Here is a 27585-nt window from a genome sequence, read left to right as displayed (position 1 = left end):
CACCACCTGCAGAACCACTCCTTTATTGGGGGTGTCTTGCTAATTGCCTATAATTTCCACCTGTTGTCTATTCCATTTGCACAACAGCATGTGAAATTGATTGTCAATCAGTGTTGCTTCTTAAGTGGACAGTTTGATTTCACAGAAGTGTGATTGACTTGGAGTTACATTGTGTTGTTTAAGTGTTCCCTTTATTTTTTGAGCAGTGTACATTTTACTAAATCACAAACCAGCTGTAACAAAATGAGCACCCACATTAAATGTTACAAAAATAGCATTTAGGGACTCGATAAAAAAATGTCTGTCAATATTTTTTAGTACACAGATCTGACACTATGGTTGCCATAACAACACCAGTCTGCTAAGGAAGTGGGCCAGTAACTTGTTGTTATGGCAACAGAACACCCAACTGAAACCTACTGCTGGTGGCAGAATACTAAACAACGCTGGGATCAGCCCGGGAACTATTAAAGTTAGGTTTTAAATTGAAAAATGTAAACTCTCCAAAGGACATGAATCCTGTGTCTTTTGGAGGTGGCTACAAAGACAAAGAAGATTCAGATGTTCATTAATACACCTTGTTCACAGTAGACATTTTAACATTGCAGGTGTGAAAAATGCAGACACATTGTAGTGTTAAAATGGACCACTTTACTCTTTCACAAGACATCCATAGAGTACATTTTGAATAGAAAAATAAAACTGCTTGCTTTGGAGCACATTTGAATGTAATTGTGCCTCTTGTCCAGAACAACCCAAAACAACGCACACCAAGTTCAGAGATGGATTTCAAATGTTCATGTCTTTGCAGCAAATACTCCTTCAGCAGAACACACACATTCATTGAGCTTATCTTTTGGTTCATGTGTTGTTTCCTTTGTCAGAAACCAAGACCGATGCTCGTCACAGTAAAACATGAAACAGTGCAGGAGTCTGTGGATGCAGTCAGGAGGTGCTGACGGCAAAAAGGTCCAAGAGAAGCAGGAACCATGCATAGCCATGTGTTTGAACCCAGGTAAACCAGCAAAATAGAAGAACTACAAACTGAACATGATTATTGAACACAGCTGTGGTGAAACAGCGAATGGGGGCAATTTACAAAGAAATTCTGTCTGAACCACGTGAAACCCCATCCCACCCTTTTCCATCCAAAATTAGTTTATTTTAAATATAGTTATTTTTAATGAATTCTCTCGCACATAAATAGCATCATTATTGCTCATTAGAAAAACAAAACTCTCTGAAAAGTACAACTCACAAACTGGCATTTAAATCTACAACATGGTATTTAATTGGCCATAACAAAGCTAAAGCAATGGCAAAATGAAATGCTAGCAACGAAGCTTTACTTACTCAAAACTATGAAAATAAGCATTTCCAAGCTTCGTCATGATTCAAATTATTCTAAGTAAGAAAAGAAACTCCTCAGGGATCTATTGCACACAGACGCTGAGGTCAAATTAACACAAAGAGAACTAATTCAATAATGAATTCATACATGTACTTAGGAGACAATAGGTCCAAATAAAACACCGCCAAATTATGCTTTTTTAGTGAATATTTACAATTTAAGATAATCAGTGTTACAGATTAGCTTCATTTATTTTAAACGTGTCACTCATTCATCAGCACCATTTGTTTGAGACGTCCGAATGTGATCGCCAGCAGCTTCATCGCCAGACTCGTCAACTTCTTGTTCCTGAGAGAGACAAAAAATAATCAATGAATACAGCCCTTTCAAACGTGTACTTGGTTCACATTAATCTGATGGCAGTGTCGCTACTAATGTCTGAATAACATCCTGAGTCAATTTTAAGCCCAGTTCAGACCAAAGATTTGCAACGAAGAAGAAACCGTTTTAGAACATTGCAGAGAAAAGTTGCAGCGGTGTGAACTGATGGGTTTGAGCTTGACTCAAGCCTGGTTTTAGAGGGTAAGGCCCTTCACCTGTTTCAACAGCCAATCAGCTTGTAGTAAAGTCTGCTGGTCAGGTCAAAATGACCGCAGACGGCGTGTTTGCTTGCTGCGACAGGTGCTCTGTCCCTACCAATCCCTGTGATTCTGTCCTCACTGTACTACAAATGCAACTATAGCCAGTATATCACTATCACTATCCTCATTAATATTTGAAGACGCTACAAATTATATTCAGCCACGAAATAAACCTGTAAAGCTGGAAATCAGAACAGAAGTACAGACAGTTGTTGCATAGAGATGATACACCGTCTGATCTAGTTGCATTGGTGTGAACAGGCAGGTTTTTGCAGAAAGCCACATTGCAAGTAGCTGCCTGTTTCAACTCATCTTGTCGTGAATCTTTGGTCTGAACTGGACCTTATGGAAAAGTCTAAAAATGTACCAGGTCGGACCTGGCAATGTTGGGGAAGCTTCTTTATAAGCACAGCTTTGCAAGCTAATTACTTTATACAGGAAGAAATTATAGCAAAGCTATCGTAGGGAGAGATCCAGATTACATAAACCAAAAAAAATTAAATATCCCACTATTCATGGTAAAGTGCAAGGAATGTCAGCAAGAGTTTTGCAACATCTTACAAAAGGAAACCTTCGATATTCCTACAAAACAGTTTGTAGAGTCAGTAGTAAACTACACTAACAAATGACAAAAAGTTATTTGACTACTTAAAATCAACATGCAAAAATGAATGTAGTTAAACTACTTTTGATTACATGTATTCAACTACAACAGTGGGACCAAGTAACATTTCTGTAACACTGTTGCTGCGACACAAGTCAGATTAACGTACAGACTGCAGCAGCACAAGCTGAAACATGCAGAGAGAGAGTTTAAATGTCTTGTACCACCTTCCAAGATGGCTGTAATATATTTATTATCTAAATCACCGTCTCTCTCTCATGCACAAAATCACTTTGATAAACTAGGGAAAGACTGGAAGAGCCAATTTCAAGGTGCTGAGGAGATCAATTGTTTTCCGTGCTCATGATGGTCATTCAGGTTTTAAAGGCAAAATAAGTGCTTAAAATCCATCAGTGATGCAGCCTGAGACAAAACAGAAATCACTCCTCTTTCTTGCAATCACAACATTATAACTCACAGCTGTTCTCTCGCACACCGGGTGCTAAATATCACACATGCACACAGCTCTGTCTGTAAATGTGCAGTAATGTCTAAAAAAAAGCTGCCCTGAACTACGTCACCAACAGTATGTCTGAATGATGAAATGCCATCACTCAGAGACAGATGAAACCAGTGATGTTACATATTCCATCTCTGAAATAGATAAACAGCAATGTGGTGCTTTTTAAAAATGTTGCACCTTTTTCAGCACTGCCATCAGCTCTTTGACGCTGGACATCAAGGTGTTGGACGTTTTGCTTATCTGGTCGTGGTAGGTGTTCTTCTGTTCCTCCGCAGCCTTCAAAGTCTGCTCCGTTTGGCTCAGTGTGCTTTTCAACTCCTCCAGCTCCCGCAACAAGGCTTTGTTAGCTTGCTCCACCTGCGCTTTAACCTTTGCATCTTCCTCTGCAAAGAGGCACAACACAGAGTTAGATGGAGGATTAGAATAAAGACAGGTCAATGATGAAGCATAAAACATAGCTTCAGTCAAATTACACTTTCCTAAGAAACAAACTATTAAGAAGCACTTGGGAAAACAATGGTTTGCAAATCATTTGGTGTTTTATAAGGAGTTTTTTTTTTTTTTTTTACCTGAAACTCATCTGTTCAGATTGGAAAACTATTCTACATCTAAAGAAAGATTTGTTTTTCAAGCTGCATAGTGCTGGAAAACCAAAAGGTTACTGTTTTGGCCATTACTACAGCCGACATTTACATGTTAATAACCCAGGGTTCCCACACATTTGTACAGACAACATTTCAAATCTTTTCCACGACTTTTCAAGGACCCACAATAAATTATTTTTCTTGCCCCACTTGCCTGACATTTTCAAACATATCAGGTTCAAACTATTCAAACATATTTTCAGCTAGTTGGCTGAAGGGAGATTCTGAATGTGGGAGAAAATGAAAAACACGTGTTAAATAAATAAATACGTCACGTTACGTCATACGTAAATAAAACGTCACACATCAACCCATATTAGAACTTCTGATGTTGACAGCTACAGAAAATAAATTTGCCATTATGTTACATTACGTGCAAGGTTATCCATGGTAGATTACTGTGACAAATTCTTCACTCACAACAAAATTCCATGACTTTTCCAAAACGTTAAATGATTTTTACTAATGCTGTGACTTTTCCGGGCCTTGAAAATGTGACTGTGATACCCCATGACTTTTTCAGATTTTCCATGACCATGGGCACACTGATTACAATCACTGTGATCAGTCTGTGGGAGGTGATTAATTTTCAGTATCTGAGAAAGTACATTTACAGACTTTCACAGACAGTGTTGATGCTATGTGTAGTAAAGCTTTTCAGAGAGGATTTCTTGTTAAGAAACCAAAGGGTTTATACTCAAGTCAGAATGTCCTGGAAAAGTTTATGTAAGACCAACACAACGCATCCTTGTGTTGATATCATAACCTGGTATGGCAACTTGAAGGCTTGGGCGGTATAACCGTATACCAGGGTATTCAGAAATCCCAATGTTTTCCAATACTGTCAAAAAAAAAACCATATCTGTCTGTTAAAATCATATAGAGGTGTTGTATTGAGGATGGATTACATGTACTGCATATCATGCGCCACAAGAGGTCAGTTTCTCCTCGTAGAACAGGCAGCTGAGCTCACAGATATGGCAATTGCCAGTAGTGTAGGTGAGGTTACAGAAGTGTAAACAACCGGCTAGCAATGGCAGAGAAAGACCGTTAGGAATCACCACACACAAATACCGTCATATACCGGACACTACTGTCAAATATCAAGATGGTATGAAAAAATACATACTGCCCAAGCCTTGTAACCTGACTACTGCAAACAAGCTGAGTGGGAAAATTGTGGGCTGTCAACAAAGATGGCTGTGAAACACTGCTGTACACAGGAAAGCACTGTCTATAATAAACAACACTTAAGATCCTCTTTATTCTCAAGTTGATATGAGGCCTTCTGGACAACCCTTTCAAATACCTCCTGTAAACAATGTAAGGGGATCATTTGATTCAAGCACAGTTAATTTAATTAACAGCCCTGAAACACTCCCATGCTGGGATATTTTAATTATATAACTTGTGTTAACTCCTGCACGTGTTGTTGTGATGATGAAATAAGTGCAGTCTATTAATTCTATCCTTTAAAAAAAAAGGTACTGTGTGTCTTTGCACAACCTTTTTGCTATTTCAATTTTTGTATGTGACCATTGTTTGTGATGTGCCAGTCCACGTTTCAACAGAAATCACAGAAGGACAAATGCTGAATGAAGTGAGACTGGGCTTCTTTATAGCAAAGCTCAAATTGAGCCAGATCATTGTCCAGATGAACTACTGACACAGAGTGTAGCCTGCAGCTCACTATACTATGACATCATCTCCAGGGAAAGCATATGAAGTATAATATAATTAAAATCATACCCATTTTGGCATCCTGAACCATGAGCTTCTGTTCTATCTCCTCTCTTGCTTTCTCACTCTTCTCCAGTTTCTGCATCATGCTGCCAATATCGACCATGGCTCCGTTATACACGATCAGATTACCGGACTCACTGGCCTCAGACTGCGCTCTAGCTTTTGGAGCAGGAAGTAGTCCTCGGTTACCTGACAGAAAGAAGAAGAATTTCATAAACGACAGCAACCCTTGAGCATATGATAGCTGTAGCTTATTTGATGACACTTCCTAAGTCATTGCAGATTTAAAAATTCATAGTGGTAGTAACACATTCAATCATTAAAGCCCATATTAGCTCACCTATGAGGTTTTCTATCTGGGCTTCATTAAAGGAAGGAATGGGTTCATCCTTCCCCCTGTCTGTCAGTTTACGGTAGTAACATGACTCTCTGACCACCGGCTTATTCAACAGCTTCTTTATCTGGAAATAGACACGACAGGCAGGCAGTGAGTGAACAAGACACATTAACAATCAGGGGTGCACAGACCCAGAGACAAACCATGGTGATAATTAGGTTAGTGTGTGTGTGTGTGTTCACCTGAGCACGAGAAAGGTGCAGTCCCAGTGTGTACAAGATCTCCTCCAGGTCTCTCTCCAGCAGATAGCCACAGTGGCTCTGGTCAAAGTAGACGAACGCCATCAGCAGCTCTTTGTTGTGTGTGACCATCTGCTTCTTCTCCTTGTGTAACAACAACAACAACCATATTTATACCAAATAATCATGTTTATGCTACATCAGTGTCTTAAGCCCAGCTCAGACCAAAGATCTCGACGAGACGAGCTCAAACTTGCAACTACTCTGTACTTGTGTTCCAGTTCAAGCCTTTCAGGATTATTCTGTTGCTGAATATAATCTGTAGCTTTTTAAAATATGAATGAGGATAGTGCTAGTGAGATGCTCGCTGCATTTCTGGAAGTGATGAAATGGCAAACGACTTGAGCTTCAGACAGCGTGTCTTCATAATAAATACGGTACAAATTAAAGCGCAGACTAACTTGTCATTGAATATGTGAGTGTGTGTGACATGCACACATACAGGGAGCAACAGCACTGACCCACCGTCCAACACTGTTACATTGTGAGAACGGAGACTTATGTATGTGTCAACAACTTTGGGATTAAAGATAAAATGGAATTAGGCTCAGGGACGAGCGGTTGTTGTCAGAGATTGCCACAGTAGGTGAATATGGCATTTGATTACAGTTAGTTACTGACTTGGCCAGTGGACGTCGCTACAAGCCGATTCACTGTTAAAACAGGTGTCGTGTCTTATATTCTAAAACCAGCCACTGGCAACTTGACAAGCTAATTTGCAGGTGACACCATGAGTTGGCTTGAGTCACACTGAGACCAGCCAGTTCATACTGATGCAACTTTTCCCTGCGACGCTCTAAAATGGTTTTGTTTCCTGTCATTTTCTTAATTGAGTGTAAAAGCTCTTACATCACATCTGCATCATCCATATTTTTGTATTAAGTTAACATGTTACAATGAATAAAACTTGAATGACAAACATTAACCAACCTTGTCTTTAGAGGACCTCTCTTTTGACGACTTGCGGTCATCCTTACGATCTTTCCTGTCTCGATCATTGGAGTCTTCATCATCCTTGTCTAAGAAATATGAACAGAAATGTTAAGTTGTGAAGTGGAATAAGTTTGAACAAGTGACAATACATCTTTAAATGTAATTCTTACATTGTGTGTTTCATCAGTGTGAATATCGGAAATATTTAAATATCAAACAAAGCAATGTTTTCCCAAGTTGAGGCCTCAGAAACTGTGGAAGTGTTTTCCATCACAGGTTCAGCGTGGTGCATGATTTCTCATCATCGACCAAATCAAATTGTGGGAAACTTAAACATAATTGATTGGGTTGTATTTAAACAAAGAGTGCAGTACCATCATCGTCATCATCTTCCGCATCTTCAGCCTCCATGGGGTCATATTCTTCAGCGTTGGCCGTGCTGCCATCATCTTCGTTCTCCTCTTCATCACGAGACAGCTCCTTCTTAATAGCCTTGTCATCGCACTAAAAACACAAGTCACACAACTGAATGAAAACACAGAAAATACGTGGAGCAAATAGCAGACTGAAAAGACCAGTTGGTTTGAGAGGCTTGCCTTCCTCTTCTCCTCCTCATCCTCTTTGATCTTCTTCACAACTGGTTCTTCATTCTCCTCTTCTTTTTCCTTCTTTATGTCACGCTTGTCAGCCTCCTTCTTTTCCGCCTCCTTTTTGGCTTTCTTCTCCTTTTCCTTCTTTTCATCTTTGGTTGGAAAAGCAGCGAGGGCTTTATATATGCGGTAGCCGAAGTCTCTCTGTAGCATCTCATTAAACAGCTCAGCAAACAGGGAAACCTGGACAGAACAAGATCACAGTGTATGATCAATCTATACAGACAAAACTATCACTATAGTACATGTGTACTGTTAACTTTTTTCATCTTCTCTGTATCTTCTTTGTAACTGTGGCCATTCATTCTCACCTCAAACGAGTGCTCCTTGTTGTCTTCTAGTCTGTAGTCAAGCAGCACGCTTAGGGACATGACACTGCAATCAAATTTGCCATTCTTGGCTGCCCAGTTGGGGTGTACGATGATGGTGGGCTCATCAGGGAGGATGTAGCGTCTTTCTCTCCGCTGACGCTCAAGCTCCTCCTGCCTCTTCCTTTCCTCCTCCTGCCAGAGAAGAACACGTGAGTTAGAAGAACACTTAAGATGAAATTTAAAACTAATTTACATAAATTGTGTTAACTCCTGCACGTGTTGTGATGATGAAATAAGTGCAGTCTATTAATTCTATCCTTAAAAAAAAAGGTAGTGTGTGTCTGTGCACAACCTTTTTGCTATTTCAATTTTTGTATGTGGCCATTGTTCGTGATGTGCCAGTCCACATTTCAACAGAAATCACAGAAGGACAAATGCTGAATGAAGTGAGACTGGGCTTCTTTATAGCAAAGCTCAAATTGAGCCAGATCATTGTCCAGATGGACTACTGACACAGAGTGTAGCCTGCAGCTCACAAAACTATGACATCATCTCCACGGAAAGCATATGAAGTGTAATATAATTAAAATCATACCCATTTTGGCATCATGTACAACATAAAGAGATCAGGTTTGACTGTATGCACATCAGCTAAACCAGCATTTACCATGATGATACGTTCTGGCAAAGTCAAATGTTGCCTACAGCAGCAACTTGTGCTGACGGCATCATAACGCTAAATCCAACTTAAATCGCATTAGTAATAGGCAATGACAATGTGCCTAATATAATATTATTTTTATAAACAGATTAACAGAGCTACAAGTATCTCGCAGACTGAGTGCAATTTACTGCCAAGCACAGGTCGGCGTCGGCGACAACTTTCCTCAGACATTGTGTTTTAATTTATTCCTGACGCTTGCAATGGACGAGGAATGACTGACTTGTGAAGTTGAGTTGAGAGTCTTATCTACACGATACCTTCATATTTCACTACAAAAACCTAAAAAAGGCAGAGGCTGATCGGAGGGAGTTCATCAAGGAGCTGACAGTTTCTGGTAAGCTAAATGACCACCTCTGGTAACAAGCTAGTCTATTAACTATTGGCTATACTGCATGTAATTTCCAGTAAATATCACAGTATAAAATTTGTTTTCTGTTTAAAAAATAATGTTACAAACATAGGAAGACGGCAATGAAGCTATTTTAGGAGACATCGGCATTTAAGTGTTGCCACAATTACAAAAATGTCACAGCTTCTTTTGAATTCTTTCATAAATCTTATCCATATAACACAGTTCTCTGTACCTCTCTGTCCTCCTCTGTGCGAGACGGCTCTTCTTCCTCAGCAGCTTTGCACTCTGGTTTCTCCGGCTCCTTCGATTCCTCCACCTGCTCCTCCACCTTCAGCTGCTTGGTGAGGCGTGCGATCAGCTGCGACTTTAACCCCTTAGAGCTTAGAGAGCGACAATCAAGCTCTTTGCGCAGGTCATTCACCTACAAGGGGAGAAAACAGGGATGTGGGAAATGCACATTTAACGTTGTGAAGAGAATTAATCTGAACATTTCTCTATGTACATTATGAACGAATATGATCTGAAGATGATGCATATAAGCTCATTTCTTGTTTGTTCTTCTAGATCAATGCTGAGGCTTTTCCTTGAATCTCACCTTCATTGATTTCGGGTCAAGTTTTGCCCAGTGAGTGGGAGTACTAACGTCCTTCGATTCGTCGTCATCCTTCTCCTCTTCCTCCTTGACAGGAAATCATTAAGATAGAGACAGGCAGAGAGAAAGAAAGAGGCGGGATAGCAAACAGTCAGTACACCACTCGTGGCCTGAGTGAACTTTAAAGTTGATCCGTGCAAGAAGCAAGGTCACATCTGTCTCTCATTGTCTCGTCCTAGTGAGCTCTCAGCTGTGTTTAAGTCCACTGCTACTGAAGCGTACACAGGGAAGCTCTCTAGCTCTTATAAAAACCAACAGAAAAGCCCCCCAGCTGCCAATCAATCAATCTGTGGAACACAAAAAAAGGTAAAAATCAATGAGAGGTGTGTCCAAAAGGTGTGTAGGTACATCAGGTGAACTGAAGCTGGTCTCCAAACGGAGTGAGGATAGGGTGGCCCTACCATGGTCTATGACTGGGGTATTGGGTATTGCCATTTCTGGGTTTTATACACCTACGTCAGATAGGAGTCATCTGTCCAACCAACTGCCCTGGAAAAACCAAATTCTACATATAGTCCAAATGAGAATGTAGAATCCAACAACAAGAACAGACAAGAAACAGGACTTTGGGGAGGTTCTCTTTTCAAAGTCAGACGATATCAAATTGATGTGGAAAATCATAAAAAATACACATCGCTATAACACACACATTATTTACACGCAACTGACTCCACAGATTCCAGCATAAAGAAACATTTCAGATTCCAGCGTTAGAGAATCACCACTGGCTCAAATTTAAGAAGCTATTTGAGACCATAGCTAAACCATTTGCAAGCACCCACATTCAAAGCAGGTATTGTTTAATATAAAGCACAACAAAATGACAGGATTAGTATTAATGATTATACCCAGATAAGCACCCAATTATGAGGTGTTTGAGGGGCTGGAAGCTGTTTTGTCAGTTGCGATCAGGGCCTACACAACACAACCTAGTCTCACTGCTTCCACTGTATGTGTCTGCTGGATGTGAGGGAAGGTGGATGTGCTGATGGAGGAATGGAGGAGTTGGAGCAGAGGAGAAGGGACAGGTGGAGGAGTAAACAGAAGACGCCTAGGTGAGGTTTGGTGGAACAATAATCTGTCTGTGTTCGTGTCTGTCTGCGTGAGTGGTGAGGTGTGCTTTGTGTCTGTGTATCTGGGGTTTGTTTTTTTGTAATTCCTGTGCCTTCCTGTGAGAAGCGGAAATGAGAAGAGAGGGATTAGCGGTTCAGTGCCTGTTCTCCATCCGCCTCCTTTCGCTCGGCCGACAGCTTCTCAGCCAGCTGCTCCCGGAGTCGCCGTGACAGCACCTCCCACTCTGAGCGGGTAGGAAGACAATGCCAAACATCCGGAAGAAACAAAACCACTGTCTCCACATGAGCAGGGACTGTCCGCCCCTTGTGTGTCTCCTCCGGCCGATGATAGCGAATCTCTGCAAAACGATACCTGTCGCAAAGGAAGAGGGTGCATTGGAAAGAAACATTCTGGTCAGGGCACAGTATAAAAGGCAAGCCTTGCTAAGGCGAGCCTTCTACAACTACTCCCTCCCATGAGATCACTGAATGATTGTACATATCATTACAGTGACCCTTCTCCCACACAACACACAGCATAGACAAATGGACCCAGTCTGCAGCTCTCCAACTGTTGTCACAGGTTACGGCAGCCATTTTGAGAAAGTTGACAGACAATCACATAAAATAAGTCACATCCCCAAATTCATCCCCATTATAGCTTCAGCCAATTATGGATGAGGGTTCTGCATTTAACCTTGGATACACTTAACGCACTACATTAGGGTTGTGCGAGGAAGGACAGAATCAACAGGACAGTGAAAGCCAGTTAAATATATAAGATATTTAACAGGGAGAAAAGAAAAATAAATTAAAAAAAATGTAATGCAGTGTCTTCTGGTCCAGGCTACTGCTTCCAGCCACAGTCCATGCGTTTGGTTTTTCATCACAATGTAATATGCATATATATGTATAGAGAGTGTGACAGAAAGAGAGAGCCAAGACGACAACACACGAAAGGCCAAAAAGGAACACTGCACAGCACAATAAATAAAAGTGATAAATAATAGGAAGCAAATTAACAATACAGTTATCATTAATATAAAAAAGGAAAAACAAAACAAATAAAATCACCCGACGTGTCCAGGATGAGATTTTTTTTATAGAAGTAGTAAAATTATGCAGCAATATCATAGTAGTTACTTAATTTGGGATTTTAGTACCAGCAGAGTTATTAGGTTTGAACAGAAACACAATCAATTAGAAAAATAAGTATCGATGAGAATAACAGCTCTTACCACTGAGTGCACAGACTAAGATCTATGCCTGTGAGTGCCTTGCAACAGCGTATGGCTGTCTTTATAAGGACTGAGGGATCCTTCTCTGGGTCAGTTCCATCCAGAGAGGGAGACCAGTGACCACCAATGGCCATGGCCTCATCTTTACCTCTCATTCCCACCAAAAACTAAAAGAGAAAGACAGACGGGTACAAAAGAGAGCCACAGAGTAGAAAAGGTTAGATGGAAATGGGGAATGATAATATGGATCAGGGGCGTAGAGGGTGGAGAGAGCAAAAAAAGGAGGATAGACAGAGAGAAGGACAAAAAGGTCAGCAGCAGGTCCAAACATTCATACCTTTTGAGGATCCACAATCAAAAGAAATAAAAGCACACAGTGGAGCCCACATCAGTTTGGCATTATCCACATTGTGAGTACTCAGCAATGGAATAGGAATTATACATCACTGTCAGCTCATGTGCATGGCACAAGGATAGAGAGTGTGTGGTGTACCTTAATGAGCCTAGCAGGATGTTGGAAGGAGTCTTTGACCTCCTGAGAGTCCTCTGCCAGAGCACAGGATTTGTGATAGAGCTCCTCTATACTGGGGTTAGCCAGGAGCATCACCTGCACCATAAAGAGACACATTACAGTTATAATCCTTAAAATATTTATGAAATTACAATCGATTTTGACACCATTTAAGGCTTCTTTTTTTTTTTTACAATAGCCATTCAGTGTTTGTTACAGCCAACATGGTACCAGAGCTGTATAGAGACACTGGTAATGCAAACCATGCATTTCACACAGCTGCTGCCTCACATTCAAAGTGATAAACTGGTGAAATATGCAATGGTTCATAAAAATATGTGTTCACGACACTACACAATGATCTTCTCAAATTTTCACCAGTGGATCATTTTTAATTTTTCCAAGAGAGCACTGCAACAAGGAGCAGCAGCCACAAGGAGCTGCTAAAGAGTCAACCTCCTCCTCAAAGTAACCGACTTTGTTTTGCCATTGCAACATGTGCAGTTTGAAATCTGATTGCGGTTGCATTTAATATTTTAAAATCATTGAAACAACTTGAGTTTGTTTGGCTGCAGGGTTAACAGAAACATCAGTTGCTCCCAAGTTGTACAATTGACACAGTAGCTAATAGACGAGTGCTTCCTGTAGTTTTAAACCGCACTGCTGTTACCATGATAACTACAGGAATAACCAAATCAACTAGGACTGAAATCTTTGGGACTACAATTTAAACTCAAGACTTTAACATCCTTTCCAAGTGTATCTTTGTGAAGTGATGGAGAGAAGTGTCTTTGGTAACCATAGCTACAGGAAGTCCCAACGTGTGTCCCTTAAAAAAACCTTTTTGTTGTGCCAGTCTTTAATCCTATGCATTATATTTAATATGCTACCTTATGACTCTGTCCATCTTCCCATCAAACCATCTTTAAACCAAATCTACAGACAGTGCACTTTTTTTTTTTTGTGGTATTGATGACAATATTGGTTGGTTTGGTCCCGTTCTTAGAACAACACCTGTAGTAGTTGTAGTTTGATAAAGGATCTTACAACTTAACAACTTTAACTAGGGGGAATAAGAACATGGGCTGACTTTTCTGTCCACTGCATCCAACTGAATGCAAAAACCACACTGCTGCAATATAATCTTTACTTGGCAGTCATACCTTAGCACTGTAGGTGTGGTTGGCATCAGGAGGGTCCAGCACGGCTGTATTCTTGACTAGAGGATCCACTTCTTTGTGCAAGATGTGGAAGTTGCAGGCATTGCTAAATTGGAAGGGTCTCGTCAGAGGGAAGGCATCCACCCAGGTGAAGACAGCATTAAAGAAGTCGCTGGGAATGTAGAGGCTCTGATAGCGCCTTCGTAGCTCCATCATGTCACAGCTGGAGCTGGAGAACCCACAGAGGACAGTTAGTACCTCCATAACACAAACATACTGTCAGTGAATTGTTTCCAAAAAAACAATAACAGCAGGAAATACTGAAAAGATTGTTCTTACCCATCTAGGCTGAACTTGGAAAACTGGACCGTGTAGCGAGGAACCACCCTGCGAGGCCTTCGGGGTGAGCGGTCCCGTCTGGGAGAGCGGTCTCTGGAGCGTTTGCGTGTGGGTGAGCGTTCTCTTGACCGTCTGCGCTCACGTTCTCTGTCTCGACTACAGCATTGAGTAAAAACACTACCATGAGTAACTTATGCCTAATGCATATTTCAGTCACAAACATCATATTATCTCTGGTGATATCTATCGGCATCTTACATGCGTTCCTCTTTAGTCCTGAGAATGAGCTCAGGGCCTCGATCATTGCGACTGGGGAAGCGGGGTGGAGGCTCAATTCGTCGGACAGGCTGTGGCTGTGGCATCATTCTCACTGGGGGCTGAAGCAGACCCCCTGGAAACACATCTAGAGACAAGGAAAATAATGCTTGTTTAATCACTTAACATGCTATGAAGACAGCTTTGATTTTGTGGTCAATGAAGTGCTTGAACAGCTGCAAACAGCAGTGATCGTCGCCACTTGTCTGACTGCTTTATAACCAACATGAGACAAATGCAATCCCACTAAGAAGTATCTAACCTTTGGGTGGAGGCTGTGGCAGCAGAGGCTGAGGAGGGTTTTGGAGGAGGGGGGCCAGAGAGGCAGCAGACAGCTGGGCTTGCAGAAGGGAAGGAGGGGGAGCCTGGGTTGGAACACTGAATGTGGTTGGGGGAGGTAGTGACTGCAGCATGGTGGGGGCGGCCTTCATCATGTTAGGAGGTTGAGGCTGGCTCTAGAAAAGGGGGGAAAAAGACAAAAGGAGAGGTGAGCACATCAAAAAGTAGACCTGAAATAATATTCAGTTAAAAAGGCAATGTCTGCTCAAAAAATAAGCACTGTGCAAAATCTTGATCAGTGGCTGCTTGAAAGAAAGAAGCTGGGAAAAGGTCTGAGCGTCTGCTTGACAGAAAGAATTGTAGAAATCTCATTAATTTGTTAGAGCTGTCCTGATAGGCTGGCCTCATCACAGAATATTCTGAGGACATTTCATGCACGTAGTGAGCAGATGAGTTCAACATCTTGCTCGGCACTTTCAAAGGAAAAGATGGTGCTGAGATCAAATCTGGAGCTCTGGCTGAAGTAGAGTCACTTGAACCAAAAGGCCACACTGCCACCACATTCAGAAATATTAACTAAACAAATATATAATTCTCACTGCTTGGTAAGGCACTGATTCAGTTGGTGAGGTACTGATTTGAGTGGTGTGTCAAATTAAATCTTAATATCAAAGATTACTGTAATCCAACACGACCTCTTAAACAACGTATTTTCCCTGTCATCTGCAATGTCCGCTGTAAAGAGATTTACTGATTTAAATATTAAGGAGCTCCATGTGCGAGAACACTTCTGAAACAAAAGTAACAGCTCAAGCAACATTAGTTCATTTTTTGCTTGTTTCCAAACAAAAACATTATACTTCCTGGGTAAAAAGGCTGTAGTCTATCACAAAAAGCACATTTAAAAATGCATAATGAAGCAGTAGTATAAAAAATTCTTTCCTTAAGAAGAATTAATGTTCCTTAAAATAAAGACATGTATTGTTAAACCACTAAAACATGTGGTTCTATCCATCTGGCAATGACAGCAAACTAAAAGAACAAGCAAAAACTGCAGTTAAATATAGATGTAACTATGGTTACAGTTCCAACTAGGGCTGCACGATATATTATTTTCAGAATTGACACTGCGATCATCACAGGAAGCGCAATTTCAAGGAAGGCAAACTGACTCAAACATGTAATGCTACAACTTTTTTTGCTGCTTGACACGAAAGGAAAACTTGCTCAGTTCTCAATTCCATGTCTATTGTTACCGGCAAAGCCCTTGCCTTTAAGAAAGTTTTACTTGTAATTCTGATGTAGTCTGGTGGCATTATGTTTTAGGAAGTGAGACTCTGCTGTGTGTGTGTGTGTGTGTGTGTGTAAAATGACTAACAAAGTTGGTAAGTGACACCTACACAGTAAAGCACATGCTTTTTTTAAGCTACAGCGGTCAGCAGAAAGCGTTCCAATAAGCTGAGGCTCCTGTATAATGACTGTTAAAAAGGTCCGTGTTTTGTGTTTCCAGTACAAAAAAATAAAGCATCTCTTCAATGCAATGTTATTAAAGCATCTCCCAACCATTCTTCACTACAGAGTTGCCAAAAAAAAAAGCTAGCTACCAGCTACAAGCCTGGCTAAAGCTAATTTAGATAGCCTAAAGACACCAGACATCTCCCAACGCTGGTTCACAGCTGCAAGGCTGGAAATGTAATGTTATCATTAACGTTAATTTAGAAGAGAAGTCTGTCTGATTAAACGACCAAAGCACACCCTACGAAATCAAACCAATAATTCTAGACTGATTAGTTATTTTCAAACAGAGTGATTCAAGTCATCTGGTGAAAATGTTTTCATATCGCAATATATATATATATATATATATATATATATATATATATATATATATATGTGTGTGTATATCTATCCCAGAAAAAAATATACAATGTCAGTTTTTTCCAATATTGTGCAGCCCTAGTTCCAACGTGAATAGGTTAAACAAGAAAGCCAGGAAACAAAGACAAAAAGTCAAAAAAAGAAACTGAGTAGAGAGAAGGACCAACAAAGTGTGTGATTCAGGGCTAGGGGGTTACATTTTGTCTGTTGTCCAAAGTGGAGTGCATGTCTGAGTAGCGCAGCTGCATCCCTGGCTCATTGTAAAGGCTGCCGAGCTGTGGGGAAGCTTGAGGTAAAGGCTGAGGCTGCTGCTGATGCTAAGGAGGGATTGAGAACACAACAGTCAATAAAAAAACAGAGAGGCACAGGGACAATATCAAATCTGGAAAAAAAAAACAGACAACAAAAAACTACTTTATATTAAGACTCTCCCTTGACTAAGCCAGGTGAATTATCCAGGATTTAAAATGAACCTGTGGATCTCACTTTTTGATATAATTCAGAGACATGCTACTTTCATCATATTCTGTCACAGAGGTAGGTGTTCCAATGTTTAGTCAGATCAATAAGGCCAAAGGCTGAAACTTTCTGAAGCAAACACATAATACAACGGACAGAGGAACCACACCAGTTAAGAAAAATGTTTCCCATCTTTAGAGGACTTGACTGGGGAAACTTAAACAAAGTCTTTACATGTGAAAACACAGATATTGCGCTGATCGATGATACCAAAGATCTAAATGTGAAAAATAATTCAAGCAGAAACCCTCAGTGCGTATTAATGTGCCCAACAATGTTATCCTCTCCTTCCCGAGCGACTAAGTGCCTCCTCTTGAATTTTCTCACCGACTGGTTTGCTAGCTGAGGTAAGGTCTGGATGCGCTGGGCGTTCCACTTGAAGGGCATGTTCGGGTTGTACACAGCTTCCACTAGGACCCTGTCACCCACCTGAGGAGTCTTCCCCTTCACAGCACTGAAAAGATTCAAAAAAGCATTCAGTCGCATCAGTTTCGAATTGAAAAAGGTGCATGTATCCTTGGAACTGTCGGATATGAGTGCCAAAAAATGGGAAATGACAAGGGTGGGGTAAGACTGGCAATAGAATAAGGCAGTGTCAATGTAATGCATACAATAAAGAAACTATAGCTGATGGGCTTTTAACTTATCATTCCACACTCATTTGCACAGGAAATACATTGAGAGATACTCTCTATCACCTTAGCTGAAAGAAGACATCTTCATCTACAAAGCCAAATGTGTCGTGTAGCTTGTTGACGACACCAGTAAAGACACGCTGCTTCTGTGGCTGCGTCTGCTGTTGATGGCTTGAACGTGGTGTTGGGTAGGACACAGTAATCTGGGCTGTCTGCTGGGGGTTGGACAAGCTTAGGCTGGTGGGCAAGGCGACGGGGGGCTGAAGGTTGGAAAAAGAAAGACAGATCCAAAAAACTGCGATTATGAATTAAGTTTGATTCCATGTCATCAGTAAACATCACGGACACTCAGAGTCTGCAAGAATGCAAAGAAAAAAGCAAATCAAAAGTTGGCTTTTTCTCGTATAAACAAACTAAACCCAAAGCCACGAAGAAAACTGGAACATTACCATCAGGGAATGAACCAGGAAAAATACTTTGATCTTGTCAGCTATGGAAACGTTTGGCCTGGGTTTCAGTTTCAAATGCTAAGATGTAAACAGATAGGAGTGATCTAGGCATGAACGTCTTGGGAGTTTTTTTCCTTCTACACCCTCCCTCTCGCTCAGTGCAAGCCAGAATAAGCTCTACCCCATGTGACCCTGAACATAATATGCAAGTATAAATGGATATACAATATGATATGAGATATGAGATCTGTGCCAAAATTAGTAATTTAATCCCAACAGCAAGCCTTGACTAGCATTTCTGAGATGACAAAAATATATATATGGCAAATGTATGTGTTTTTACACATTACCTGAGAAATCAGTGCCTGTTGAGGCTGCGGAAGCTGTGAAACAAAAAGAAAATACCAAGGGTGAACATTTTATTGACTGATATTATAGATTTGCCCACACTCCAATGCTACACTGTGTGTTAACTAAGGAATTCTGCTAATGGAAACAAGATCTATTTAGCACTATGTATACACACTGCACACACTCCACTCGAGTAGTCCTATCAAATTACCCAGCACAGTCACATTATCTCACTCAAGAGAAAGTTGCTGTGCTATTAAGACCTATGGAGCACTAAAGCTTGAGAAAATGGAGAAGAAAAATTCCAGGAATCAATTTAATCTCAATTTAAAAGCGTGAAAACTGATATTATCCGAAGACAAATCGAAACTTGGGGCATTTTAAATTTACTACTTACTATTACTACTAATTTACTACTTACTACCTCGCTAATACATCACTATTGATATGAAGCAATGGAAGAAATATAAACTATTACAAAGATCAATGCCCATGTCATTTATTTTGTCTCAACTAAACCAACCAATATATTTCCAGGGTTAGTTTGAGCAAAATTAAGTGTGACACAAAGCAAAATGAGCAAATGAGTCACCTGATGAGGTACATTGTACAGCTGCTGCTGAGGGGGTTGCTGCTGTTGCTGTTGCTGCTGTTGCTGTTGTTGCTGCTGCTGCTGTTGTTGCTGCTGCTGCTGTTGCTGATACTGCTGGAGGGCTGTATTGAGCTGAGACTATATATATTACAGAGAACATGGGAGGGATAGTGGTGATTCACAGTGAGGAACAGTGTTACATGCGACTAAAGCAATAGGCATAGATTGTTGAGTGTGCTTAGGACTCCTGTCACTGTGACTGACCTGCTGTAGTGCTGCTGCGGCAGCTGCTGCAGCTTGCTGCTGCAAGGCAGCAGTTTGCTGAGACAGCTGATAGTTTGCAGCAGACTGGTTGCTGAGAGAGGCTGCAGCCAAGGCTGACTGCTGAGAGTAAACAGAGGGGGATGCTCCCAGAAGGGATGGCTGCTGCACACCAAGAGCTAAAAAGACGGAAAATAAGGCACACAAATAAAACACACTGAACTTAGCGTAGAACAGGATGGGGAATATGGTGTGATGACAAAATTAAGTCAGAATCAAAAAGTTAATATAACCAAAAGAGCACAACATTAAATATTTGTGTAACCATGCACCCAGTAAGAGAGGAAATGAAACTGCTCAGAACTGCCATACTGCCATACTCACAGTGCAAGCTATTGAGGTCAAGAGACTGTCCCGAGTGGCCTGGCTGAGACACCGCCGTGGCAGCAAATTGAGTCGCCCACGGCGGATTCTTCTGTCCCCCGAATTGGGCCATGACTCACTCAGGTTAAGGGCAGTCTCTGTTCACCAGGCCGATGCTTGTCACTAAAAACAAAACGGATGAAAAGAGAATTTTGTCATCATTTGTGCACCCAAATGAACCTCACACAAACAGTGAAATATCTGAGGCACCAGGTATCAAAGATAACACAACTCCATGTTGTAACTAACTTGAACTGTGTCCACATACCTCAGTCCAAAATTATAACTATATGAATCACAAGCAGCTAATTTGGACTGCATATACCCTGTCACCTTTGACTGTGCAATGCAGTAGGTTACAATGAGAGACGTGTGTACTGTTACAGCCAGTAAAGCAATAACTAGGTGTAAAACAACGTCCAATGTAGCATCAAAACTGGTTCAGAGGCAATGTTAAGGGGACAATGACATAACGTATTTCCTTGAATATAAATATAAGGATACATAAGGCGCCTTAACAAGGCTAGCATGTTGTTAACACTGACTGGACAAGTCACTACCTTTAACTTTAGCTGGTCCCAACGGTTAGCGTACAATATCAAACCGTCACTCGATTAACGTTAACACAGAGGACTAAAATAAACCATTTAAACTGATGACGTAGGAGCTACTTCTGGAGGACAAATTACTCAAACGAAAGCACGAAATATCAAAACATAACGTTATGTTACCCTTGTTTTCTGCAGTGCTCCGGAGATATGTAACTGCTGACACAGCTCAACGGCTGTCTGGCTAACGTTAGCCACTGACAGAAGGTTAGAGCAGGCGGCTACCTGGCTAGCTAACATTTTACGACTATCTAACATGCTAGTGCTGCTATTGTTGTGGTTAACAGCAGCTGACAAAGCTTTTTCGAATACGTTATTAAGGCTCAGTCAACATTACTGAAACGTAAATTGTTTTGTAAGGCAGATTTACCCTAGCAGCTGTGCATGGCTAGCTAACACTTAGCATTTGGACGTTGTTAGCTTTGTTGCCAGATTAGCCTCGTGCTGGATTTGTTATCGAAAACGAGGCCTGAATTTACATTTCGCTGGCTCTACAGTTGGCACTGGATGGCCGATGTTTTAAAATCAGAAAAGCATATGTTCTAGTAGTAGCAGCTCTCTTGCATGCATTTCATAATTGCACATTTAATGTTGCACATAAGAAACGTATAGGTTTTGATTAAAATATTGTCAACAATGCTCACCGATGTCCCTTGCGCCGGCCGATGTAGACATAAAATGCGCATGCGCGGGTTGGACCGTCCAACTCATGCTCTCTGCAGCGCAGATAGATACAACTTTATTTGTTGAATAAATTATTGCTGTCCCTGTGCTTTCAGACCATGAGTAAAATAGCAGTTATTACTGCAAGAAAATAACAGTAATACTAATAAAAAAGGAATCAACAACAAAGATTTGCTTCAAACTGTGAACTTTGTTTGATACAGTGATACAGCGAATCTGAAGAATGCAGCACATACATAGCATACAGAGCTTAAAGGTGGTTACACAGCAAACCTACTTCCATTTGATGAATAATTATAGCCTAAATATTGTGTTTTATTTATGAATGATGCATTAACAAGCAAAAAAAACGTATGTGGTGGAAACAACTCATCACATCTTCATTCTGCATGACCATAAACAATTTCCCCCCGGGGATTAATAAAGTATTCTGAATATGAATCTGAATCTGAATCATAACCATTGTCAAAAACTCACACAGTATCTCCAACCTATGAAAATATTCTTTCAAAATATAAAATATTTATAAGAAATAAATACATAACAACATTTATAGCCTTCACAGCAGAACATTTAGACTGGCTAGAAGAACAACAACAGTATTTTCTGTGTACAGGTCTATGCCTGTATTCCATACAGTATGCACACAAAATAGCAGGTAATACTTTTCTCTTTTCATTCTTATTAATGTAGAATGATAATTAGTGGAAATTATGCATGGCTGTGTTTTTACACAGTGGAATATATTTGTCTTCCAACAAAATCCGTGAGTTTGTTGGTCAAGGATGTTTTTAGTCGTGTAATTTGCGTTCCAGCTCTGAGAAAACCTTTGCATTGATTTCATCAACTTCATCTTCCACCTGGGCAAATAAGAGAAATAACAAAATGTTAAATGTGGCATAAACTTAATTCAGTGTAGTAGCAAGTAAGTGAATCAGTTAGTAGCACAGCTTCACCCAGAGATTGAAAATTTACCTTGTGGTTTCATTTTCATTGCTCAGCCTTAAGGGCCCAAAAATTAAAATTTTAATCCTCCACACCCCACCATAAAAAACTTTATTTTTGCTTTGCTTTTATAAGGACTACAACTGCATTTTGTTGTGCAGCTCCATGTTGGATAATGGCTGTAAAATAACCTTGAATTTCTAGCATTCGATGATTTAAATATCTATACAGCAACCTCTGAAGCCAGTCCTGTAATGGATACATCAGTAATGCTTGGTCTTAAAATAACATCCTGTACAAATCTCTTCTATTCTAAAAAAACAAACAAATCCTACAAGATCCTGATAATCACCTGCTCCACGTTGTCTACTTCTGGGATATAAAACTGCAGCATGTTCTGAATGCCGTTCTTCAGGGTAACTGTAGAACTGGGACACCCAGTGCAGGAACCAACCAGCTTCAGCTTGACTGTGCCGGCATCAAACCCCTTATAGATGACATCGCCTCCATCTTCCTGCACTGTAGGTCTTGTGAGGGAGAGAGATCATATCAATTTGTTCAGAACAAAGCAGCACAAAGGAAAGACAGATTAAGACTGCTATCTCAGCATGACAGTCTTTTACTACACTGTGAGCATCATTGTTGGGAGTAAAGAAATATCAGAAAAGACATAGTTTAAGAAAAACCCAGCCTAGATAGTATTATCTCACTTGCTCTTAAGGTTCTGGTTTCGTACCTGATTCTGGTGTCCAGAAGCTCCTTTATCATAGATACAATATCATCATCATCTTCAGAGTGACCTAACAATAGACAAAATGTATTTTATAGTGACAAGATACTTACATAATATACAGTAAAGAGCTGCATAACTGAGAGCTGCATACTCACTGCTTTCATGATGCACTGCCCCCGTTGTTATCGGCTCACCACTCTCAAAGAACTTGGCAATGGCCTCCACAGCATGACGCTTAATGTCTGTCCATTCCACATCCTCATCTGTCTGATAAGATAACAAAGATCTCATGGGTTGTCCCACTACAGCATAGGAATAGAATGACAGAGACGAGCTGTGCAAGTCCATTTCATACTTACTTTAGTGACTGTGATAAAGTCAGGGCCAAAGAACACACTTTTCACTCCTTCAATTTCAAACAGGTCCCTGAAAGAAACATGGTATCATGTTATTGTTCAAGAGAAACAAGAAACATACCAATGACATCATAGAGTTGCTCATGTTAGTTTATCTAGTGATAGCAACATCCACTTGTGCTGGCTTTTATCAAGAGTGCTGTTTTTGATGAGACAAGATAAAGATTTATCAGCAAACAACACGTCATATCTACACAATGCATGCATGCAGTCAGTTTCTTGAAGACACAGACAACCCAGAGTATCACAGAGTGTCATTTGGACAGGGTACACTTATCACATCTACTCTACTTACAATTCTACCAAGCAACACCAGTCACTAACACTGAAGACACAATCATGAGTAGCTCAGTGAAGAAGATATCTATTGTCAAACTATTATTTCTAAAAGAAAAAAAAAAGATGGGAAAGGCACAAATTCATACCTCTGATGCATTTCTTTCAATTTATAAAGATTGACATTTTAGTTTCTTTGCCAAAACAATCTTTACAAGCAGACATAAATTAATCTGAGTTGTGAGTATGCAACTTTTTTAAATCTCTGCCTGTGTTACCTCCTGAGAATAAGTGTGCCTTTCCCCTCAGTTTCTTTGTTTTTACACTATGATTTTAAACACGGCAAACACAATCAGTGTGCAAACACACACAGACACTGTTCTACTGCTACAGTATAAAGCTGTAATTGTGATTTCTGCCTTTTGAAAAATTATATTTTATAAAATCTGGAACAGTACGACCTCAACATTACAAAGTACAACAGTAAACTTGGCACACTACCTGGCTAAAGATGAGCATTCAGCGGTGCTCGCAGTAGGGAAGTCAAGCGTCCCACTTCCTAGGACAGGTTTACCAGGAAGAAACTTCAAACTACTGGGGTTTGGAGTGTCTTGAGTCTGGATGGACAGGTGTCTTACTGAAAGATATTATAACAAAAACAATTTCTTAGTGAAGATGTATGATTTTTTTGGTGTTGACATTAAGCCATGTGTAAAAAACAAGATGACAGATAGTGAGTGGATGCATTAAGATAAGTTATAAGAAATACGAGATACTTCATTGTCATCCATTTATATACAGTGCAATAATGTTTCAAACTATACTAGTTGTGGCCCACCACATTATGTTGATAAATCAGTCAAGATTGCCTTGCTTTTTTTTTTTGTTTAAGTCATGGTATTAGGTCTATCAGGTCTACAGTTTTCAGAGATGCACTAATGTGTTTTATGAACAGGAGGTGAAGCAAATGACCAGCAGAGTAACAGCAGACATTTCCGGCCAGGTATCTGACAAAGCCACAACAAAGATGCATTAAAGAAAGGGAAATATCATCTATAATCAAACCTTTCTCTTTAAATCTATTGCAACGCGAGCTACTTCATACGTCATGGAGCGAAGGAGAGAATCTGCTGTGTGGAGGTATTTCACACTATTTCAACTGCTGTTGCACAATTGTTTATTTTTGTTAAAAATAAATAGGTCATCATTGCATTAATCTGTTTCATCTTGTTTTATTTTATCTTAGGAAAGAACTGTGTAGTCATCAATGCCTGATGCCTCTAGCCTTTTCTTTTTAGGTCAACCATGGTATTGGATCGGAACCGGGTATCGGCTGATACTCAAAGCCACAGCATCGGGATCTGTATTGAAACTGAAAAAGCTGGATCGGTGCATCTCTAGAAGAGACTTGATGATCACTAAAATTAGCAGGGGAAAAAAGTGGATATATATCGGTATTGGCCAACTGAGTTGTTATATATTGGCATATTGGATATTGTCAGAAAATCCAATATTGTGCATCCCTAATTTGAATGTGATTTTTTTAAGCAGCTGGCCCCCAGGTATTTTCACATCATCCAATCTGACCCCCATTCAAAAAACAAAGTTTGGACACCCCTGACATAGAATAATGAAGTTGTCTTTCCCTGGGTCTCAGTGTAACACAAAATAATGAATGAATGAACACAGGTGCAAACAACAAAGTAGAAAAACAGGAAGAGAACAAGATACAAGACAACTACAAACATATAGTGCACAAACAGAACAATAGAAATAGTCAAGGTGTCCAAACAGTATCTCACTTGAGAGGTGTGTGTTTCCTGTCCCGGGCCGGGGCTGAACTTTTGGGAAGATCTGGGAAGAGCTGTGTGAGTGGTACAAGCTTCTGGCTTTGACTGGAAACCTTGAAAAGTACACAGTATTTGATTTATATCTGTCAGTCTACATGAGCTTTAATTTAATTCATTTCTCGTGGGAGGGTTTAATAGTTAGGTGGATGCAAGCAACGTCAGCACATTGTTAGCAAAGCACCTTGTTTTGTTATACTAACCTACAAACTGGTAACGTTACCCAGAGACTGCAACATTTACTGACATAGAAGTTATTAGCATTAGCTAGCTAGCGTTAGCGGATAAGTTACACACTTGGCACCTGGAGGGACGTATATGAAATCAAAGACGATACAGAAGTGGGAATAGCTGGCGTGAAATAACCCAGCTGTGTCGATACGCCACCTTTTTGTGGATGGATAGGATTCATTAAGTGACCAACTGTCACCTAGTATCGCAGTTTGCTACTTAGCTAATTAGCTAGCTAAATAGCTAGCTAGCGTCAAACAATCAACTTCATGCTTTACAGCAGCATCACAGCTTATCATATCAGCAGCACAAAACGTTAACTGAGCGATATGTCACAGCAGGAGAGGTTCAAACCTAAAGTGAGCAGTACTTCTTGCCCGTAACAACCGCTGAAGACCCCATCTCATGTGCGTCGCCATTTTCTTTGTTTTGAAAATGAGGACCTCATGTGGTAGACAGCACACAGTCCTGACCAGAGGTTTGATTATGCATGTCTGATATGTACCTTTCTTTAGTTTATTTCCTCAGTGAAACAATGAAAATAAATATTGATTATAAGAGAATAACATGAGAAAAATAAACTATAAAACTAAATGTTCAGTAATAAGATTAAGATTACTTAAAAGTTAATTATTGTGTAGTAATAAACAGTCACTGAGGATACTGAACAATATGTTTTCTTCATTGTGTCCTCTTAGTAGGTTATATCATAGGCTCATCTTTCCCCAGGTTGTTCTACAGCAGTGGTAAAACACATGGATTATTTACATAAGTAATTATGGTCTACTGAAGTACCACAGTTAAATGATAGGCTCCTCAGTTACAAACACAACTCCTGTTTCTAATGTTGACATGCCTTTAGTTTATTTCCTGGTTATTTAATCAAGATAATTAATTGGTTGTAAGGAACAAAAAAATAGTAAAAAGACAGTAAACAGTAAATAAGAGTAAAATAGTTAATTGTTGTGCAGTCATAAAAAAACTGATCATTAAGTGCCTTAATAGCTCTTCTTCATTTTATTCCCTTACGTAAAACCCCAAATTGTCCAAGGTTGTTTTTTTGTTGTTGCATATGAGATATTACTGCAGCGGTGGAACACATAGTCACATCATTTACCTAAGTGTGCTAAGATGAGATAAGATAATCCTTTATTCGTCCCACAGTGGGAAAACTTTCAACGTTACAATGGAATCTGGAAAAAAATACAAAGCAATATATAAGCACATGAAATAAGTAAACTGTACAAAGACAAAGAACAATATAATAAGCAAACAGTATAAAAACATGAAGCAGTATAATAAGGAAGCATTGAAAAGAAGCAGAATATATTTTAAGTGCTATGTCATAGGCAACTGGCGAAACGTGTACAAGAAACTCAAAGCAAGTCCAGTTGCCTATGATATAGCATTTAAGATTACCATGACATGGATGACTTGACTGAATCTTCAGCACGCAGAATATAATAAAGAGACAGAGACAGTCAGTCATAGTGGCAGCCTACTTTAGCACCACAGTTGAATGATACTCAGTTATAATAAAAGATCCCACATTTGTAATTTTACTGTATCATATGTAGGCTAGACATAAATAAACTTAATTGGCTAAGTAAGTAGCAAGCTGTCCAATAAATGCAGTGAAACAGGGATAGGAGTAGACAAGTAGTTTGCTTCTTCCTACTCCTTTTTCAACATGAAATGTTCATTTATGTTAACTTATTAATTTCTTTATTTGTTATTTTTACATATGCACAGTGTTTTATTTTATTATTTTATTTAAAATGTTCAACACAATACAATATTTACCTCCAGAATGTAGTGTAGTAGAGATATAAAGAGGTATGAAATAGTAATACTCAAGTATAAGTACCTCAAAACTGCACTTACTGGATCAGATGTTCAATCCACCACTGGATGACAGGTAAAACAAAGCATGTCACTGAACATACAAAGCATTCCACAGAGATGCCGTTTTGTTCTGACATTTACCTTTAACCGTCACATCCAGTGTCTGTACACACATCTTCACACATTCTGTTTAAAGAGACTACACCTTGGAGTGTATATATAACAAATTCTACA

At 39.9% G+C, this 27585-nt stretch overlaps 2 protein-coding genes across 3 annotated transcripts; both read right to left on the bottom strand.

Annotated features, from left to right (window-relative positions):
- Window positions 1–628: 628 nt before the first annotated feature.
- ccar1 (cell division cycle and apoptosis regulator 1) lies at window positions 629–21065 on the bottom strand. Of its 2 annotated transcripts, none has more exons than XM_050071001.1 (26): window positions 21019–21065; window positions 19728–19889; window positions 19347–19522; window positions 19083–19220; window positions 18490–18522; window positions 17754–17950; window positions 17383–17509; window positions 16734–16853; window positions 14642–14834; window positions 14323–14467; window positions 14065–14220; window positions 13729–13954; window positions 12548–12661; window positions 12055–12221; window positions 10979–11189; window positions 9708–9791; window positions 9345–9533; window positions 8037–8228; window positions 7672–7908; window positions 7450–7579; window positions 7073–7161; window positions 6086–6226; window positions 5847–5967; window positions 5513–5695; window positions 3297–3502; window positions 629–1699 (listed from the first exon to the last, which is right to left on the bottom strand). In XM_050071001.1, exons 2-26 carry the CDS (start codon window positions 19837–19839, stop codon window positions 1619–1621), a joined length of 3768 nt encoding a protein of 1255 aa, XP_049926958.1. In that variant the 5' UTR covers window positions 19840–19889; window positions 21019–21065; the 3' UTR covers window positions 629–1618. The 2 variants fall into 2 exon arrangements, with proteins under 2 accessions (XP_049926958.1, XP_049926957.1); XM_050071000.1 differs by lacking the exon at window positions 21019–21065 and adding an exon at window positions 20498–20642.
- A 163-nt stretch (window positions 21066–21228) lies between these two features.
- zgc:110319 (uncharacterized protein LOC796111 homolog) lies at window positions 21229–25973 on the bottom strand. The gene is made up of 8 exons (XM_050071139.1): window positions 25861–25973; window positions 25231–25331; window positions 23930–24065; window positions 23096–23162; window positions 22892–23003; window positions 22740–22803; window positions 22356–22530; window positions 21229–21918 (listed from the first exon to the last, which is right to left on the bottom strand). Exons 1-8 carry the CDS (start codon window positions 25923–25925, stop codon window positions 21850–21852), a joined length of 789 nt encoding a protein of 262 aa, XP_049927096.1. The 5' UTR covers window positions 25926–25973; the 3' UTR covers window positions 21229–21849.
- Between the last annotated feature and the right edge of the window lie 1612 nt (window positions 25974–27585).

The sequence above is a fragment of the Epinephelus moara genome, chromosome 19 (genome assembly GCF_006386435.1).
Source record: "Epinephelus moara isolate mb chromosome 19, YSFRI_EMoa_1.0, whole genome shotgun sequence".
NCBI classification, from domain to species: Eukaryota; Metazoa; Chordata; class Actinopteri; order Perciformes; family Serranidae; genus Epinephelus; species Epinephelus moara.
This window is presented reverse-complemented; position numbering and strand designations above follow the sequence as displayed.

Coding starts and splice junctions, on each gene's coding strand:
- ccar1 (XM_050071001.1), bottom strand. CDS start 19,839: ATGGCCCAATTCGGGGGACAGAAGAATCCGCCGTGGGCGACTCAATTT. Junction 14,835..16,733: donor CTTTGGACAACAGACAAAAT/GTAACCCCCTAG, acceptor CCCCTTTTCTAG/AGCCAGCCTCAACCTCCTAA. Junction 7,909..8,036: donor ACAAGGAGCACTCGTTTGAG/GTGAGAATGAAT, acceptor TGTTCTGTCCAG/GTTTCCCTGTTTGCTGAGCT.
- zgc:110319 (XM_050071139.1), bottom strand. CDS start 25,925: ATGGCGACGCACATGAGATGGGGTCTTCAGCGGTTGTTACGGGCAAGA. Junction 25,332..25,860: donor AGAAGTACTGCTCACTTTAG/GTTTGAACCTCT, acceptor GTACTTTTCAAG/GTTTCCAGTCAAAGCCAGAA. Junction 23,004..23,095: donor ACTTTATCACAGTCACTAAA/GTAAGTATGAAA, acceptor TTATCTTATCAG/ACAGATGAGGATGTGGAATG.